The sequence below is a fragment of the Xenopus tropicalis genome, chromosome 1 (genome assembly GCF_000004195.4).
Source record: "Xenopus tropicalis strain Nigerian chromosome 1, UCB_Xtro_10.0, whole genome shotgun sequence".
Taxonomy (NCBI): domain Eukaryota; kingdom Metazoa; phylum Chordata; class Amphibia; order Anura; family Pipidae; genus Xenopus; species Xenopus tropicalis.
The window spans coordinates 63038724-63058385 of record NC_030677.2 but is presented as its reverse complement, the minus strand read 5'-3'; the positions used below and the strand labels follow the sequence as shown (position 1 = coordinate 63058385).

General features: G+C 34.1%; 1 protein-coding gene across 2 annotated transcripts in view; it reads left to right on the top strand.

Moving 5' to 3' along the window:
- The window catches only part of pcdh10 (protocadherin 10), a 60663-nt gene extending 42580 nt beyond the window's left edge, over nt 1–18083 (top strand). The window contains exons 5-6 of one of the 2 annotated variants that reach the window (XR_001171056.3): nt 9756–9831; nt 16204–18083. Coding sequence is in view for 1 of the 2 variants with exons in the window: in XM_012965336.3 (XP_012820790.1) it covers nt 16204–16223 (20 nt within the window). In the remaining variant the exon portion in view is untranslated. The remainder of the gene's footprint in view (nt 1–9755; nt 9832–16203) is intronic. The other variant, XM_012965336.3, reaches the window with a different exon arrangement.
- Nucleotides 18084–19662: the final 1579 nt, after the last annotated feature.

The following is a 19662-nucleotide window of genomic DNA, read 5'->3' as shown; positions in this document are numbered from 1 at the left end:
TAGTAATTCCCTTAAATAACTGAAATGTCAGAAATGTTCAGACTGAGCAGCAAAATATAACCAGTACATTAGGTATATTCTTTGTCTGGAATAATGTCTTTTTTTGGTTGTTGTTGCAAGTCATGTATGCATTTTTGTCAGTTATTGCAATTTAATGCCTGATTAGTTAAAAACAAAAAGCCATCAAACTGTTTTAACAGAGTATTAATATTTGGTATTTGTTTTGTCTTTTGCTACATAGTTAAGGTGGCCATACACGAGCAGATCCGCTCGCTTGGCGATGTTGCCAAGCGAGCGGATCTTCCCCCGATATCCCCACCTACGGGTGGGCGATATCGGGGACCATTTAGGTAAAAAAAATAATTATCCGATCGTTTGGCCCTGGGGCCAGACGATCGGATTATGTGGGCGGCAATGGGGCAGTCGGATCGGGGACCGCATCAACGAGCCGATGCGGTCCCCGATCCGACCAGATTTTCTAACCTGGCCGATCGAGATCTGGCCAATTTCAGGCCAGATATCGGTCGGCCAGGCCGATCTGCTCTCCCCATACACGGGCCGATTAGCTGCCGAATCGGTCCAAGGGACCGATATCGGCAGCTATAGACGGCCCGTGTATGGCCACCTTTAGTTACATAGTTACATAGGGTTGAAAAAAGACCAGTGTCCATCAAGTTCAACCCATCCAAGTAAACCCAGCACACCTAACCCACACCTACCAATCTATACACTCACATACATAAACTATAAATACAACCACTAGTACTAACTGTAGATATTAGTATCACAATAGCCTTGGATATTCTGATTGATCAAGAACTCATCTAGGCCCCTCTTAAAGGCATTAACAGAATCTGCCATTACCACATCACTAGGAAGGGCATTCCACAGCCTCACTGCCCTCACCGTGAAAAACCACCTACGCTGCTTCAAATGGAAGCTCCATTCCTCTAATCTAAAGGGGTGACCTCTGGTGCGCTGATTGTTTTTATGGGAAAAAAGAACATCCCCCTATCTGCCTATAATCCCCTCTAATGTACTTGTACAGAGTAATCATGTCCCCTCGCAAGCGCCTCTTTTCCAGAGGGCAGTAATCTTTTTTTTATTTTATTATTTTTTCCCCCACATTTAGTTAATTTGCTGAAATACATGATTCACTAAATGTCCTTATTTACTGTATTTTTTCTTTATGCATATTTTAATTTGAAAGGTTTGCCTCTATTTTGCAACTTGTTTACCCATAAAGTCACTCCCAATTAATGCAGCCCAATATTGAGTAGCACCAACTGTGTCTACGCCTTATTTTACTAAATTAAATTTTAAAAAGGCAAATTATTTTGCCTTCCACACAGAGATCAATTGGCACTTAAGGTCAGTGAGAATAAACACAGGGTCATATCTATGCAAACAAAATTAGTGAAAGACTAACATTAATCCATAAATGCCATGGGAAACACATTCCCAGGAATCAGTGCTATAAGGCATAGTTCATAAATATAACTTGATCACCAGAAATTTATACATACAACCAACAAAAGATGTGCTGTACTTCCTGTATTCAGTTAACCCTAGGTTTGCTGACTTGATCACTTAATCAAATATTAGCAGTCTAAAAGTGCAATTATCTCTGAAACCGCTAAAAGTAAAGATGTAAATGACAAATGTGCTCAGATGATTACTCTGAGTAAGTTTAGATGAAATATTTTTTTTGGCTTCAGATTCCCTTTAGGCAGTGAGTTACATAGTTGATCATGGGAGGGAAAGCCAGTCATGTTTGTCTAAGTTGTACCTGGGGGATTAGGGAATACAAAGAAATGTAAACTTCCTTTAATTTCATTGCATTTTCAGGGTACAGCCTAAGCACCTTGCTCAATAAGATTCATACTCTTCTAAACTTGGATTTTTTTTTTGTTTAACAAAAATTTAAAAATTACTTTAGTTTGCTATGTAAACATAATTAGGATCACACAAAAGGCATGGCTGCATGTGCTGAAAACAGTGTTTGTGTTGTCACTGACTGTTTCTCAAGGCCGTTTAAATCTCACTGATAGCTAAAGCTGAATCACACTTATTTAGCCTACTTATCTGCTTTTGTTTCAAGAATCTGAAGAGTTGCAAATTAGAATTTACTTGAATCTGGAAATGGTCTCCTCTGCAGTCATTAAAAAGATGATCTGTGTGACTAAATGCCCAAGTAGATTCAGGTGAATTAGCTTTTATTTTTATTATCATACAATATAATAGATATAACCATACAATATAATAGAACAGTTAAATCAGACTGTAGATAGTAAACACTGAGGGACCGATTCACTAAGGTAAGAATACTGATTATTTCTGCTGATCGAAAATGTCATGAAAATTCTTTTCATTTCATTTACTTACGATCCGAAAGTTCCAAAATTTTCGCATTGAAACGATCATAAATATTTTGGCAATCCAATGTTTTTCCAAAATTTTCATATCCCAACGATCATAAGCGGTGCGAAACCCTTTCTGACTTTGAAACTTGAATACATGATTTGGGAAGCTTTCCATAGGATTCAATGGCACTCTGCAGCTCCAAGCTGGCCAAAAGAAAGTCATGATACTGAAGTTTGAATGAATTTCCGAAACGTTTGTACTCATTGCGACAAATACGATTTTGTCACACAAATTGTTGCGGAAAATTTAGAAAAAATATTTTTTTCTATTCGTAACCAATCGTACTTTGATAAATGGGCCCCTGACAGTACCATTTCTGTTTTAGAAAAACATATTGTATAATAACATTAAGATTTTTAGTGTTATTTATACCCATCCCTCTAGGCTTGGCATTTATAAGAATAAGCACAAACTAGTGTGAATTTTCCCCAATCATTGCTGGATTTGTGTTACTTTATGGTATGCATTAAAAAAATGGGGTTTGTTTCTAACAGCAGATCTAAAATAGAGATGCACCGAATCCACAATTTTAGCATCTGGCCAAATGCAGAACATTTGGACAAATACTGAACTGAATCTGCATTTGCATAGCAATTTAGGACAAGGAAGGGTCTAGGGTTGCCACCTCTGCAGGCTTTGTTTGCTGGGCAGGGATGGGGGTGATGTCACAGGGCGCGGGGAAGATGACATCACAGGACAGGGCTATGATGGTTGATTGAAACACCAATGTCAGTGAATCCTGTCTGGTTTTTCTAATTTGGGAAACCGGACAGGAGGTTTTGACCCGGACAGCCCTTCTGAAAACTGGCTGTCCGGGTAAAAACAGGACAGGTGGCAACCCTAGAAGGGTCATATGATTTTAAGGATTCAGATTCGGTTCGGTTCAGCTGAATCCAAATCCTTCTGAAAAAGGCCAAATCTTGTCCGAATCCAAACTGAACCCTGCATTCAGTGCATCCCGAATCTAAAATAAGACACCCTTGATGAAATATTTTTGGACACTACTTGTCACCCTGGACACATTGCTTTGTGCCCTGGCAGGCTTTATGTGCTAATGATGACTGGATTGATTCCTGTAATAAACTGTGTCTATTTGTGTTCCTTCAAAGCTTGTCATATCGGTTTTATAAATGGTGGTAGTTTACTGTGTTTATTTTGAGTTGTGTGCCCAACCCAGATTAATTTCATTTGGTATATTGTAGCCTGGAGCAGCTAGAGCTAAGAGAACCATCTCTAATAATCAAAATACAGTGAGACTGGTGGTGTTTTAGCACAGAAAACAGTAGATGCATACATGTATAATGTGAAGAGAAAGCAAAACACACACAAAGGAAAAATATTTCATAGTAATCAAGTATAGACCAAAAGATTTATGTCTAGTATTTATGGAGTGAAAGAACACTCATAATCCAGCGCTTCTTGATGTAAAGGTTTCGATGTGGTAGAGATCAGTATAAATTAAATGCTGCTTCCTTCTGATGTAAGCTCCCCTTTAGATGAGCCTCAAAGAATATGTGCAATGGCGTTGATAGAAGCGCATGAAATAAACATAGAAAAAATAGAAAAAATATAGTGCAAATCAATGTGGTAAAAAAGAATGATCAATTCAGTGTGGGTACTTAGTGATCACACCAATGCTATGTGAGGTGACCCCAACTCTGTATATATTATAATATTGATTATATATCTGCTCACCAGAACGACTTATAAAGTTGCATATAGAACCATCACAACCGGGCGTTGATTGAAGTCAAGTGATCACAATGTATATAGAGTGGAGAATGGAGCAAAATATAGTGTAAAATCGTTTTAATATAATAAAATCCTGCACAATACAGGCTACTTACAATGTAGTAGTAGGTATAAGAACACAAAACAGTGGAGGAATCAATGGTAGCCCATGGTTCTATATGCAACTGGTGAGCAGATATATAATCAATATTATAATATATACAGAGTTGGGGTCACCTCACATAGCATTGGTGTGATCACTAAGTACCCACACTGAATTGATCATTCTTTTTTACCACATTGATTTGCACTATATTTTTTCTATTTTTTCTATGTTTATTTCATGCGCTTCTATCAACGCCATTGCACAAAAGATTTATGTGTTTAAAGAACATTTCTTGAACAAGAAGTAAAGGCCAAGGATCTAGTGAATGAAGGGCTTGCAGAAATGATATAGGAATGCACTTAAGATACACACTTTGACAAAGAAGGCAAGGCAAGTCAAAGGAATTTTAAAATGCTCTAACCACACAGACTGTACCATTTATCGTGCTTCTGTGAGGGCTGCAATTTCAAGCATAAGCAGAAGAACACATTATTTACTGGTACTTCTCAAATCGGGCACACATTTCATTTCCATGTAAAGATATCCTTGCTAATTTGCCATGCCGGGATTAAATATTTGTGTTGTGACTAGAAGGGGACTGAGATTTTATGCTATCTTTGAAGCTGGGTTATCTAAAGGAATTTATTACCATCCAATTTTTATGCAGTGGTCGTATACATTATTGCGCATTAAAGTCAGGATTTTTGAACGGATTAGTTCCTTGAAAGTTCCCTGGTGCTGTCACAACACGAATTTGATGGCTTAGGCAGCATGGAGTCGTCATCTATTTCACACATTTTAAGCCAAAATGGATTTTTTAACGCATGCAAGAAACTATTTAGGAGAAAATATATGGGGAAAACAGAATCTACGCAGTGCTGATTTCTCACCTAACAAATAGCAAAGTGCTTTGTAATGGCTCATTCTGTAAATCCACAAAGCATTTTTTTTTACAGTTTTTCTTTGCACCTTTCCACATTTTGCTTCATATTGAGACTTGAAAAATCAGTTTATATTCCAGGGTAGAATTCATGCTGAAATTGGGCGACATCTGTTTGAAGAAACGCTGGGAGATTGAAAAAAAAAACAGTCTATTACTTTTAACAAAACTATCTTTATTTTGATTCAATGCATGGTAATGAAAATGCCATCAGGCCAGCTGGCACTTGAACTTCACTACGTCTGTGGGCATGGGGTCATTCCTAGCCAAGGAAGAGAAATAAAATAGGTATCTTATTCCAATGTTATAGCAGTACTCGGATAGTATGGATAGTCCTCTAAATACATCATATTCAGGAAGGGTTTCTGCTGCATTCGAGTATTTCAGAAATGTCCCTTATCAGCTTGTTTCCTTAGCAGTGGGTGGGACTTTTAAGATCACATTGGCTGTCATCCAGTTCTCAGCTTACAGCATTTATAGCACTAACTGCCTGCTTTTAAATGGAAATGCATGATAATAACTTATGCATCTTTCTGTACCTTTTGTTATTTAGTACTCCGAGTACAATTCACCCTATTAAAGATAAAAATAGTTTATCTTCTCTATGTGTTTTAAAAAGGACATTTATATTGTTCAGATGAGTTGAAAACAAAGTTTCAGATTAACCAGTAAATAGTGTTATAAAAATATATTTGTTCTAGCTTTGTGTACCTCCAATCACTTTCTGCAATGGCTAGATACATGCTTGAATTCATTTAGTAAGAAAAATTACAAGGGATGAAACATGGCTTGAAAAGAACTTGATCAGCAATTAGTTTTTCAGCTTTTTAAAAGAGGTAGTTCACCTTTAAGTTAGCCTTTAATATGTTATATAATGTCCTTTTCTTTTAAAGGGATCTTGATTTTTTATTTCCTGTTGTTATTTTTTTTTTTTATTATATTTTTATTCCGACTCTTATTCATCTTCCAGCTTCTCATTCAAACCACTGCTTGGTTGCTAGGGTCAGTTGGGCTCTAGCAGTCAGATAACGTCTGATATTCCAGAATTCTAATTGATATAATAATCATTTAAAAACCACTAAAATAAAAATAAAGACCAATTGCATACTGCCTCATAAAATCACTGTTGATATTATTTTAAAAATGAATTTGAAGAATTTAAGAACCTTAAGAAATGTTTTTATTTTTACTCTTAACTTTGCCGGTTAGAAACCACAAAGGAGCTATTAATAAAAGAGAAAGAAAAATGCAGCAGAAAATAGAAACCATGGTGATCATATGTTAAAAGGAATAAATGATTGATATATAAATCAATGAGAGGATTAATAGTCACTGCTGGGAACTGAAATAGCTGACAAATCAAACATTAAATATTAATGTACCCTCTTTAGTTATTTGTTGATTTTTTTTTTATAATTTATTTTATCTGTTATAACAATAAAAAAATAAAATAAAAAATCTGTTAAAAACTTTGGTGTACCAATCTAAAGCAGCACTCTGAAACTTAGCAACGCCACCCACTGCAGCCAATCAAATTTTCCCTTTTGTCCATTTTTTTTGCCTGCAGCTGGATAAAAGGGCTTTGGTATTAAATAATCAAATGTCCATTGATCTACATTTACTAAATAGATGATCTATAATAGAGCAAGGACTTAGCAGAAAATTAACTTTCAGAAAAAGTAAATCATTTTTAAACACTAGCATTATTTGCTTAAAATGGAGTCTATGGGAGATGACCTTTCCGTAATTTAGAACTTTTTGGATAACAGGTTTCTGTACAAGGGATCCTACACCTGTAGGATTACAGTAAAACATCAATTTTAATATACGTTTTCCCCCATTTTACACAGTTTTTCTGTGTAAAATACATTTCCCTGATTTTAGTTTTTCTGGATTTTATACCAGTTTTTTCTAGTCTCCTGCAAAATGTAAAACTGGGGTTCTAATTTATTTTTCAATAAATGGGTGTATACACTGAACATACACATTGCATGCAAAAATACAACTGATAACCGAAACAAGAGGTAAAAAGGCCTGATAACTGAAGGATAAGCTACCCACAGAACTTCATATGAGCCGCAGCAAATATTTTATCAGAGAAGAAAGCTTTATTTTGATCCAGCACAGAATACAAAAGCATTCAGTAGCCTGGGGAGACCTCTTCCCAAACTGACTAACAATACTAACCTCGTACCATAGCATCATCAGGTAGCTTATTCTGATTGGCCAACAAAGCATCTTATCCTTAATTGGGCATTTAGAACAATCTCTAGGCAAACTTTCTATAAGCATCATAACTTTTCTTATACATAAGTTTCTTAAGCCGTTGCAATTTCTTAATCTCCTGTTTCTTGAGCTGCTGGATATTAACTTTCTCTTTTCCCTTGGATAATATCTGATATATAAACCACAAAGTACAAGGATGCTAATATAATGCACATAGCATAATGGATATGCAGTATATGTATGCAGATATATATATATATATATATATATATATGTATTATAATCATTAAGCTATGCTATTGATTTATTATTTGAATAATATTTAAGCATGTGCCTACATGATATTTTAGGCCTTAACAGCTTGTAATCTAAAAAGATAAAGAACCTTTCCACAATGCCTTAAAGGAACAGTAACACCAAAAAATTCAAGTGTATGAAAGAAATTCCAATATAATATACTGCTGCCCTGCACTGGTACAACTGGTGTTATGCCTCAGAAACACTACTATGGTTTATATAAAGAATGCAGCTATATAGCCATGGGGGCAGCCATTCAAAGGAGAAAAGGCACAGGCACTTAGCAGATAACAGATAAAACACTATTGTATTCTACAGAGCTTATCAGTTATCTGCTATGTAGCCTGTGCCTTTTCTCCTTTTTTTCAGCTTGAATGGCTGCCCCCGGGGCTACACAGCAGCTTATTATATATAAACTATAGTAGAGTTACTGTAGCAAACACACAACTTTTACCAGTGCAGGGCAACAGTACATTATATTTCATTTACTTTAAAACTCTTTAATTTTTTGGTGTTACTGTTCCTTTAAGGCTACTTCAACATGCAAACGCTGAAAAATATAGGATTGTTCAACCATTATCATGGATTTATATAAGGTGACAACATCATATAAAAGGTGCTGTATTATTATTTCAAAGAAAAAACAAATCAGTCAGAAATGAATAATTGTTTGTTTAAATAGGACTTACTCTTTGAAACATATAATCAGCCAAAATAAAAAAAAGAAATCCCTTGGTTAATGCATTGTATGACGTATAAGACATAAGACATTTGAAATGATCTGTATAAACTTACAACAGAAATAAGCTACTCTCATTGTCTTTTTAATCTTTGAAACTTTTGAGTTTACAAGGAAAGGTTCCCTATAATAATACATTGATTGTGTAATGTGCTGCCACCCACGTCTTTCTGGATGTGGGACATGTGGCTTTGGTTGTTGTGAAAAATAACATGTCATAATGAACAGGGGGACTGTTTGTGGCTTTACACACAAAAATCCACATCATTTAGCCATTTTCTGTCACTTTTATGGGCAGGGATCTTAAGTGGTTATGACAGTACTAGAACCCCTGAGGTTAGAATTGCTTGGAAGGTGATGGAAATATTTAACTTATGACCTTTGGTAAAGTGGAAACCACTGAAAAAAATACTTAGCAATTTCTGCTGGGAGGTTTATAGTTTAGCATAAAATTACATTCAGGCACCATTTCGTAAATACATCAAAGTATCAATGGTTATTGTTTACCTTTAAGATGCATGTAATTGTGTTGTTTAGATGGCTTATAAATTATATATATTTAGAGCAATGGCACACATGGAGATTTTTGTCATTTTGTTTTTTTTTATTCTCACAAACACATAAGTGCAGATGTGCGAGATTTCTGGGAAGAATTGTCTAACAAGTGAAGGGACTTGCATTGTAAACAATTTAAATTGGCAAATTAAGGGTCATTCCAAGAGTTTGGGCGAGTAAAAAATACAGGGGCAAAAGGCCCAAAGTCTCCATGTTTGTTATTGTCTTTACTGAGCTATGAATAATATTCTGCCATTTAACTGAGGGATATCTGGAAGAGTTTCTAAACTTTTGGCATGTACAGATATGGGACCTGTTATCCAGAATGCTCGGGACCCGGGGCTTTTCGGATAAGGGATCTTTCCATAATTTTGATCTCCATAACTTAAGTCTGCTAAAAATCATTTATAATTAACCCAACAGACTTGTTTTGCTTCCAATAAGGATTAATTATAACGTAGTTGGGATCAAGTACAATGTACTGTTTTATTATTACAGAGGAAAGGGAATCCGTAATTTGGAGCTATCTGGATAACGGGTTTCCAGATAAGGGATCCCATGCTGTACTTATATTAAACTTAAATTTATTGACAACAAATATGTTTCTTTTTTGGTATTAATAAAAAAATGTCAAAACAATGTATCAGGAACATAAGATATTTGAAATAAAGCAGAATTCCTTTTTAATGGCAACATTATTATCTCTTAGTGTGATGTCCTGTTGTGTTTTACAATAGGTATACATTAGGAGGCCAAGAGCAGCTTCCTGTTCCACAGAAGAGGAAGTGAAGAGTACAAAGGAAATCTGCTACTGTAAGATCTTTCATTTCTGATCAGAAACAGTAAATGCAGTTTCAAATATCGTCTGTTCATTTCTAAACACAAATATGTATATTTTGTATTCAATTGAGGGGCAGATTTATTATACATTGTTATAAAACTTTTGATGCTGTAAGATATAAAGATATAAAAATCTTTTTGATGCTTCAAAATTTCTTTTAGCACAAATATGAGCCTTCACAAATTCATGAAGTTCATCTTGATTAAATTTATAGCAATGCTTGTTAATTTTTAGGAGTTAATGATGTGGAGGGGGGGGTGGTTTAAACATTTAGCGAGGTGCTAGAGCTTAAAGGTAATGCCAAGCCTAACATCCCTTAGAACAGAATAGTTCTTGATTCTAAAAAGCAAACGTTCTGATTAACTGAAACATTTATTTGCTTTCATAAATGTGTGAATTATTGAAACACATTTCTGACTGTCAGGAAAAGTGATGATTTTTCAGTTTTTAAATAATTCCAAATTGAAATAAATCTGCCCTTACATTTTGCCTTAATGGGCAAATATAGAGCATCAAAGCATTACACTGGATTTAATACCATCTCATATAGTTAACAATGTTATGTGGTATGACATTTGTTTTTAATTTTATTAATACCAAAAATATGAAAACTTATTTGTTTGTTTTGTCTAGATAGTTGTAAGATGGTCCTGAAATAGGTATAGAAATGACAATGACATTGTGTAATAAGTGTGTAAATAGTGATCAATCATATCAAAGGAAGTGATCAGAATATGGTTGAATTTTCAGATTATCTGACCATTTGGGGCATAGGCCAAATGGTTGGACATTTAGTCACATATATCATTACTGCAGTGGCATAAATAGATGTTAATGCGCTCCACAGGAAATTTAATTTAGGCCCCCTAAATAAAATATTGGAAAGTTGACTTTTTCTACTACAATAAATTAAAATCATTACCGTATATACTCGAGTATAAGCCGATCCGAATATAAGCCGAGGTACCTAATTTTACCTAAGAAAACTGGAAAAACTTATTGACTCGAGTATAAGCCTAGGGTGGGAAATGCAGCAGCTACTGCTAAGTTTTAATAATCAAAATAAATACCAATAAAATTACATTAATTGAGGCATCAGTGGGGTATATGTTTTTCAATATTTACTTCAAAGAAAAACAGTAAACTAGCTCTGTAAGCGGAGAAGAGGGTCAACAAAAACATATGAGTACTACCCCACGCTCATTGCGCATTGGCAAACTGGCAGCAGACCCAGTCCCGGGGGAGATGTAAGGGGAAATAAGTATTGCTAGTGGAAGCCTAGGCCAGGGCACTGGAGGGTCTGGTTGCAGGTGGCCTAATTTGCACACAAAGGAGAGAGGGTGCTAGTCTAGAGGGACCCATGGCACCCGACTCGAGTATAAGCCGAGGGTGACTTTTTCTGCACATTTTGGGTGCTGAAAAACTAGGCTTATACTCGAGTATATACAGTAATTAGGGCCTCACTGGGCCCAATGGACTCTTGAGTCGACCTACCAACCCAGAACCTGTAGTTACACTCCTGCACAACTGATTTCAAATGAAGCAGGAGGTGGTAACACACTGTACAAATGTAGATATGCACAGACATATCAACTTTTTCGTAGCCGTTACGACTTGCGCGAATTGTTGCGACTTTTTCCTAGCCGTCTCAAAAAAAATCAGAAAAGGTTTGCCCGCCGTTTACTAGCGCTCAATACGAAAAAGTCGCGACAATTCGCGCAAGTCGTAACGGCTACGAAACAGTCGCGACAATTCGCGCAAGTCGTAACGGCTACGAAAAAGTTGATATGTCTGTGCAGAAATGTGTGTAGTCATAACGGCTACGAAAAAGTCGCGACAATTCACGGAAAAGTCGCAAAGGCGACGAAAAAAATTGCTAAAAATACGAAAAAGTCGCAAAATGTTCGTTTCCAATCCGATTTTTTCCCATTCGGGATTCCAATTCGTGGATTAGTAAATAAGCCCCATAGAGTTGGTAAAAAGGCTAAAGTGACTATCCTGCCTAGATATTTCATTAATTGTATAACTAATGTGTGTTTTCTTCATAAAAAAATCGTATACCTCACTGTATAGCCCAGTTGCTTCAATTAAAATGAATAATTCATCTCCACAAATTGATTTAGGCTGGCATGACCTGAAATAAATCGAGAATTCATACTAAACAAATTGATTTGTGACAACAAACTATGAATCAATTTATAATCCGAAGCAAACAAATTGATTTGCGACATCTCTTGGTGAATTAATTGATCAGGAAGTTGAAGCCAATGCAAAATTGGGAAACCTTTTCATCAGTTTTCTCCCCTCTAATTTTTCAATGTGTGCCCTTGTGTGTGGACATGATACACTGTTATTCACCCATTCAAACATTCTCAATTTCAACCCCCCCCAAAAATGAGAAAAAAGAATATAAAGATGATAAGGGGGTAACACTGACATGGGGAGGTTACTAAGGTGAAAACATACACATACATGAACATTACAATATCAATAAAGAGTATTTAAAAAATAAATTGTATAATGTAGGACAAAGGATACTTTTTGTATATATTTTTATTTTATAATATAACATGCATAATAAAACCACAAGCTGAGAGAAATGACATGCAGGTGGTAGCTGGATAAGTAATACATTTAGGTGCCCATCACAGGTTACATTGGTTTCACTGCGACCATTGGCTTACATTGGTTTGAGGGAAACATTTATCATGTGCAAATCCTTGTGTCTGGATTTAATATATTACAAAGCTATGCATATGGTTGCTGTGCGTATAGATATGTACACTCTGTATAAAATTGTATTGGGAAGTGTAATCTCTTTGAAGATGTCATATAGCATGTTTTTTTGCATATTTTAAAGAGTGAAATACAAGACTTTATTTGAGGTGTGCTGTATTTGAAGATAACAGGTTTTGTTTGTATTACGGTTGGCACTTCTCAATTCAAGTTATAATTTTTGTAAACAAACCCTGCAAAATTTTTACTTGCTTCAGATAAATGCTGTTTCCCTATGCATTTATGAAATATATAATTGCCTAGTAGATTTATGGCAATTTTTGACCAATGTCTGTCACCATACAGTATATTCTCTTGCTTTTGCACTCTTACTTTGTGAATAATATACCGTATGTGCGTCTGTATATGAATAATGGTTTCCTTTATTACTAAATGGGGTGGAAGTTACAACATACAGATTGCAAGACTGAATAGCATCCAAAATCTAACAAGAAAAATTATATGTAAAATAATAATATAATATGTTCAAATAAAGATAGAGGTGGAGGGTAATTTCCCAGTAAGAGGCATTAACTCATTTTAACAAATTTAATTCTTGTCATCCCCAGTAGTGATGAGAGAATCTGTCTCATTTTGCTATGCCGGTGTATAAAAGTAATTACAGTATTAAACACTGTTACCCTGCACTGGTACAACTGGTGTGTTTGCCTCAGGAAGACTACTATAGTTTATTACAAAGCTGCTGTGTAGCCATGGGGGCAGCCATTCAAAGGAGAAAAGACACAGGTTACATAGCAGATAACAGATAAAACACCAATACATTTTACAGAGCTTATCTGTTATCTGCTATGTAACCTGTGCTTTTTTCTCCTTTTTTGCAGCTTGAATGGCTGCCCCCATGGCTACACAGCAGCTTATTTATATAAACTATAGTAGCATTTCTGTAGCAAACACACCAATGTAGGGCAGCAGTACTTTTGAATTACTTTAAAACATTTAAATTTTTTGGTGTTACTGTTCCCTGAATAGCAAAGATTGTGCTGGGCTAAGTAGCTAGTTGGCGCATTGTTCTGTTGGCAATGCTTTTCAGATTGTTAATTTAATGTTTATTATATCATCTGTAAATGAAGTGGAAGGTTTCAAGATGTAATAAAGTCTTATCACAGTATGCTCCCTCAGTTCAGGAACAGGCTTTACAATTAAGAATTTGTCCTAAATGGATGTTTTAAAAGATTTTAGTCCATTTCTCAGTCTCAGTTATCTGTTTAAGAGTTAACACACATTTTCATAACAATTTCCATAATAATAACTGGCAAACTGTTTTTAATATACCAATATACTGTATCTATGAATTTACTTCTTTTATCCTTGCGCATAAGCTATAAATACATGTAGAATGTTTTATTTTACTCCTATCTTTCGAAATAAAATATACTATACAACAGTGCAAACTGCTCTGCTAACCTGAAAAATATTTCAAAGTAGTTTGGGCCATATTCACACTATAATTTTGTATAATTTCAATTTTAAAACTATTAATATTTATATAACACCAACACATTAACAAAGTGCAGAGATTATACATCATTCCCTGCCCCAGTGGAGCTTACAGTCCAAGGTCCCTATTCCATTCTCAGACAATAGGGTCAATTTCATCACAAGTCAATTACCTGGAGAACACACAAAGGCACAGGGACAAAAGCCTAGCAACCAAGCACTTCATGGCAGAAATGCTAACCACTGGCCTAATTAGATATAATTATCAAATACAGATATATATATATATATATATATATATATATATACCTGTCAGTGTGTGTGTGTGTAATAGAAAATACTACTTATAATAATGGTAATTGAATATATACAACTGGGAGGGTTGTATAAGAGATTGAATAACAGATATCTGAACATATCTGAACTAATTTTTTTTAGGTTGTTTGAAGTAGAAAAAAAATACAAAAATCACAGAAATACAAGTGATCAAAATAGGCCTCCCCATCTTTCATACACTTATATATTTTAATTTGAATGCAGGCAAGTGAGATTTTAATTGATACTCTAATGAGATGTCTAGGGCTCTTTTAAAGTTAATTTTTGTGTACATTATATATATATATATTTTTTTTTTTAAAGCCAGGATTAAAACAGTAATGTAAATTGACATGTGTTTGTGTTTATTACTGAAATAAATAATAAATTATTTGTATGTAAATATAAGGAGCTATAAAAAATTACTATTACATGCACACATGTTATGATGCAGACAAAAAATATTTGAGCAGTTTTTCTATGTGTTTTTATAGAAGAACGTATGTAGTAAAAGACAAAATATTATTTTCAATACTTCAGTATATAAACTAACTTTTTATATAATGCTTTCAAATAAGAATGCTTAATTGGTATAAATTACAGTACAATGAGCAGCTCTTGCGTCTTTTGAAGCACACATATATTTAATGGACCAAACACCAAGATAATAATATGATTAGAATGGGTTATTTAGCAGTTCAAAGGAAAGTAGCTTTTTTTTCATGTCCTTAACACTCATTGCAAACCATCTCAACAATGCCAAAATTACCAAAGAAGACCAATACTCATGCCTGTTTCACACCTTATTTCTCTTTGAGTAGCTCTTAACATCAGTACGCTAGGACCAGTGCAGACTCCACTGGAAAGATAAGGATAGTGACCCTATTTACCACTAAGGGCGATAACAATCCAAGAAGCTTACTTCATAGATTAAATACTTCATAGAAGGAATTTCTAGCAATGAATAAATCTGTACCGTTTTCTGATTTATGAAACTACTGAAAAATCTGCAAACCGTAAAAACATTGCAGAAATACATTGAAGCTACCATGCAACTTTTTTTTTATTTATGAGTGCAACTTTTTTTCAATTTGCATTTTTTTCAACAAATTTTTTTTCATGGCACACTTTCATAAAAAAATTCACCAATGTGAATTTACAATAAAAACACAATAAATATTTTCTACTTTTTTTAATTAAAAGCCTTTATATTTTGCATCTTCTACTATTCCCCTGAAATAAGCTCTGATCACAGCTCCAGGAAACCTACAGGGCCAGTGGCCATCCTGATCTGGAAAAAAGCAGGGGACTGCTCTGTACCAGACCAGAAAAAAAACAAAAGCAGGGAGTTTCCTATACCAGACTTGAAAAAAAAAGCACTATGAGTTTGCTTATTGGATTGTCATTGGTCAGTTGCTGATAAGAGCAAGTCAGGCACAGATAAGGAAGTGAAACATGAGCAATGAGTGAAACACGCCCACTCCTCATTCCCCCTCTTAGCTGCTTTGTTATCTGATTTATTTAGAACAAATTCTGTTATTGTGCTTTCCTATCTTTGGGCTATATATAAACACTGAGTTAAGATTTTGACATTCCTTTTAAAAGAATGATATGCTTTATGGGTTTTCATATATTTATTTTACCTCAGTGCTGGCTAGTTATTTGCACATTAGATTTCAGTTTGTCATATGCACAGATAATACTTACGTTGTATATTAGGCAAATTAAAAAAATCACTGCAAGAAAAATCAGCATTGTTCTTCAACTGACATTTTGCTTTTCTTATTGTTTTACAGCCCGGAAAAGGATATGCTAGTCAAATCTACAGAACTTACCTGAAGCAGCATGATTTGCACAAGTTGACCAACAAAAGCATCAACTTTTCAACTTCATTATCCTGGCCACCCAGTGTGGAATGACAGAAGGATCATTAGTCTGCTGCTGAAGTCATGGCCAATATTCGGACCTTATTGCTCTCAGCAGGCCTGAGAAATGAGTTGAAATGTGAAGAACTGTAGGAACTGCAGAGGCGACTGATCTCGCCTTACTTATCAGTGTGTGCCTGTTTACAGCACTCTATATATCTTACTTTCTCCAAAATGTCACTGAGCCCTTTAGATGTTTATAGTCACCACAAGAAGCCAATCGTACTGATAGAACGTGCATTATAAATGCAATATCACTGTTTTAAACTTGACTGTTTTATATAATTTTTTTGTGTGATCAAGTGTTTCCCAAATTACTCAAACTTTACAGGAGAGATTGTGATCATGTTACATACACCTGTGGGGGTCAAAAAAAATGTTGTTTATCCGCAGACCCACAAAATATCAAAGACATTCTGTAGTTTATACACCGTGTTGCAAAGTGTTTACTGTACTATTTCAAAGCTTCTAAATAAATATAAAGTATATATATATTATATAATTTTCTGAAAAAGTGGTACAATTTAGTTGATTTATAATAAATTCATTACAGTCCACACACAATAAATCCCTATAAATAAACAATGGTCCAAAATAGTTTATCATAAGAATTTAATAATGTTTCATACTGTCAGATTTGGACCAATTTCTATTCGACTGTCCTCAGCGAGTCACATTATGGGGCAATATTGTCCTTCCCTTCTGAGTTTAGATGGTTAAAGCAGCTGTAAGCTACATCAATTTGTACGGAAATTTCAATACCAAAGATGCAGCTTCCCAGAGTGAGCACTAGACCTATTAAGGCATTTTTTGATCTTCCTTATTTTAACTTTGGGCTTTTAATTTTACAGCTAAGTTTTATAAATAATAATTGAAAAAAAAATCTGTATATGTTGTTAAACGCTATACTGGATACTCTGTACAGTTTTAAATTGTAAGATATGTATCTGAAGATGACTATTTTGAACAATTAGCCCTAAACCATATAACTTACACGTATCTTTCTCTAGCATAGTTTTGTGGAAACTTGAAAACGATATATCTTCTAATCCTGCCTAGAAATGTTTTTTAATAGACAAAATCATGAAGCATAGTGTTTTCCAAATCATTTTTTACACAGCCAGATTTGAAGTTAGGAACATGTCATATTATTAACCTCTTCGATATTATCTGTGTCTATGATAATATTTTTTCATGGTTTAACTTGTAATATATCTATATATATCTATGAAGAAGAGTAATATGTTTTATTAAAGAAACCAAGTGATTCATTACAGACAATCATTTAAATTTTAACTTAACTCCATGTCAGCAAAGTTGAAATGATCATATTGAATATATTAAAAAGATCTTTATTTTTTATTTTATTTTTTCATATTCCAGTGTGTTCTTGACAATGTTTCAGCTGTCATAAACATTCGAAACACATTCTGTCATTTGAAAAATATACTTTAATGAGAATAGTTTTATCATTTGCTCACCATAATTTGTTTTATCTATACTCATCTATCTATAAACAGACAATTTTTTATCCGTTTGGTTGCATATATTTACTTCAGATTTTCCATAATTATTATTATCATACTGAGTCAATGCTTTAAACGATTTATTCACTGTCCAATGATCGCATTCAATAATGTCCCCCCCCAAAAAGGACGTAATTAGAGGTCATCTCATTATTAAATGTGTGACATACGGAAAATGACATTACCCTTCCAACAATAAACATGTCTTTAATGATAACTATTTAATCAGTCTGTAAAATGTATTATACTTATTGAGGTAACAGAGGTAATCATTGTACTGTGATTGTCTGGTGCAATTACTTTTAAGAATATATATATATATATTTATTTTATATCAAAAACAGATAATGGACAAAAAATAAAATCAAGGACTAGAGTGACCCAGAGAGCTATAAATAACTGATTAATGTATATATATATATATATATATACAGACACCGGTATAGGATCCATTATCTGGAAACCTGTTATCCAGAAATTTCTCCATTATAAGCAAAGAGAGTTGTTTCTTTTTTCTCTATACAAATAAAACGGTAGCTTGTACTTGATCCCAACTAAGCTGCATGGATAAATATAGAAGGCAATACAGTCCCATTGGGTTTATTTAATGTTTAAATGACAGCTGACTTAAGGTCTGGCGATCCAAATTATGGAAAGATGCATTATCTGTAAAACCCTGGGTCCCAAGCATTCTGGATAATAGATCCTATACCTATATGTACATGCACACACACATATACATTTTACACTTCATAAATTAAATATTGCTGCAGAGGGTTGGCCACCTGTTGTTATGGCATATTTAATTAAAAATATTACAAAATTGAACAGTTTCTGTGCAGCATTTAAATACATGAATGTGGCCTTTTGTCCTTTGTTTCAGTCCAGATAACTGTAATGAAGGATTTTTTTAAAAATTAAAAAGTAAATATATAAACACTTTTCTAGTTTCATTTTGAGACAGTTTATATTGTATATTGCACAGTAGAGTGGCATTCTTGTGTTATACAGTTATGACAGGAGTTTCTATTAGCTAGATTTCAATAATGCTGATTTTGTTTCATATTCTAAAGTGTATTACATATCCATCATTTTTTTTAAAAGGGGCAACCTAATTTTTAATATAATTTATATTTAACAACGTCCCAGTGATTTGTCTGTAGAAGTACAATGTTTTCTTTGGCAATTACCAATTTATTTTCTAGCACATTACTTAATGGCATTAAGGGCAGAACAGTGTATTGATTACATTTAGAAATGAGAAATTTTCCAGGTAAAACAATGTATGTTTATGGATTCCAGGGTTTATAAGAGCCAACACTAGCACTATAATATACAATAGGAGTACAATAAAACCAAGTAAAAAAGGATCAGTATTCAGTTCTAGTTATGCACCAATGATCTCTGATGAGAACACAAAATGAATTGATTGGTTTGATCTAGTTGTATTTATTGATTTGGAATCGTAATAGTTACTTGTATTGAACATTTCAGAGTAGTCCTACTGCAGAGATGAGATAGAAGAAATACAATGAGTATAATCCAAATAAAATGTTTTCTTTATAAATTATAAAAAGGAATTTAGTTATCAAAGCCAAAGATGCCAAGTGAATGGGAATACAATTTTTGCACTTTTTCAAGTGTGTATATAAATATATATCTCAAATAGTGAAGGTCTGCCACATTGCTTCTTAATTGTTTTTTAAGATTTCAAATGACTGTGTTCATATGATGCCATACCCAGTGGTTGCTTTGCATAGACAAAAAGATCCATGCAATCCATATTTTTAAATCACTTCCATGT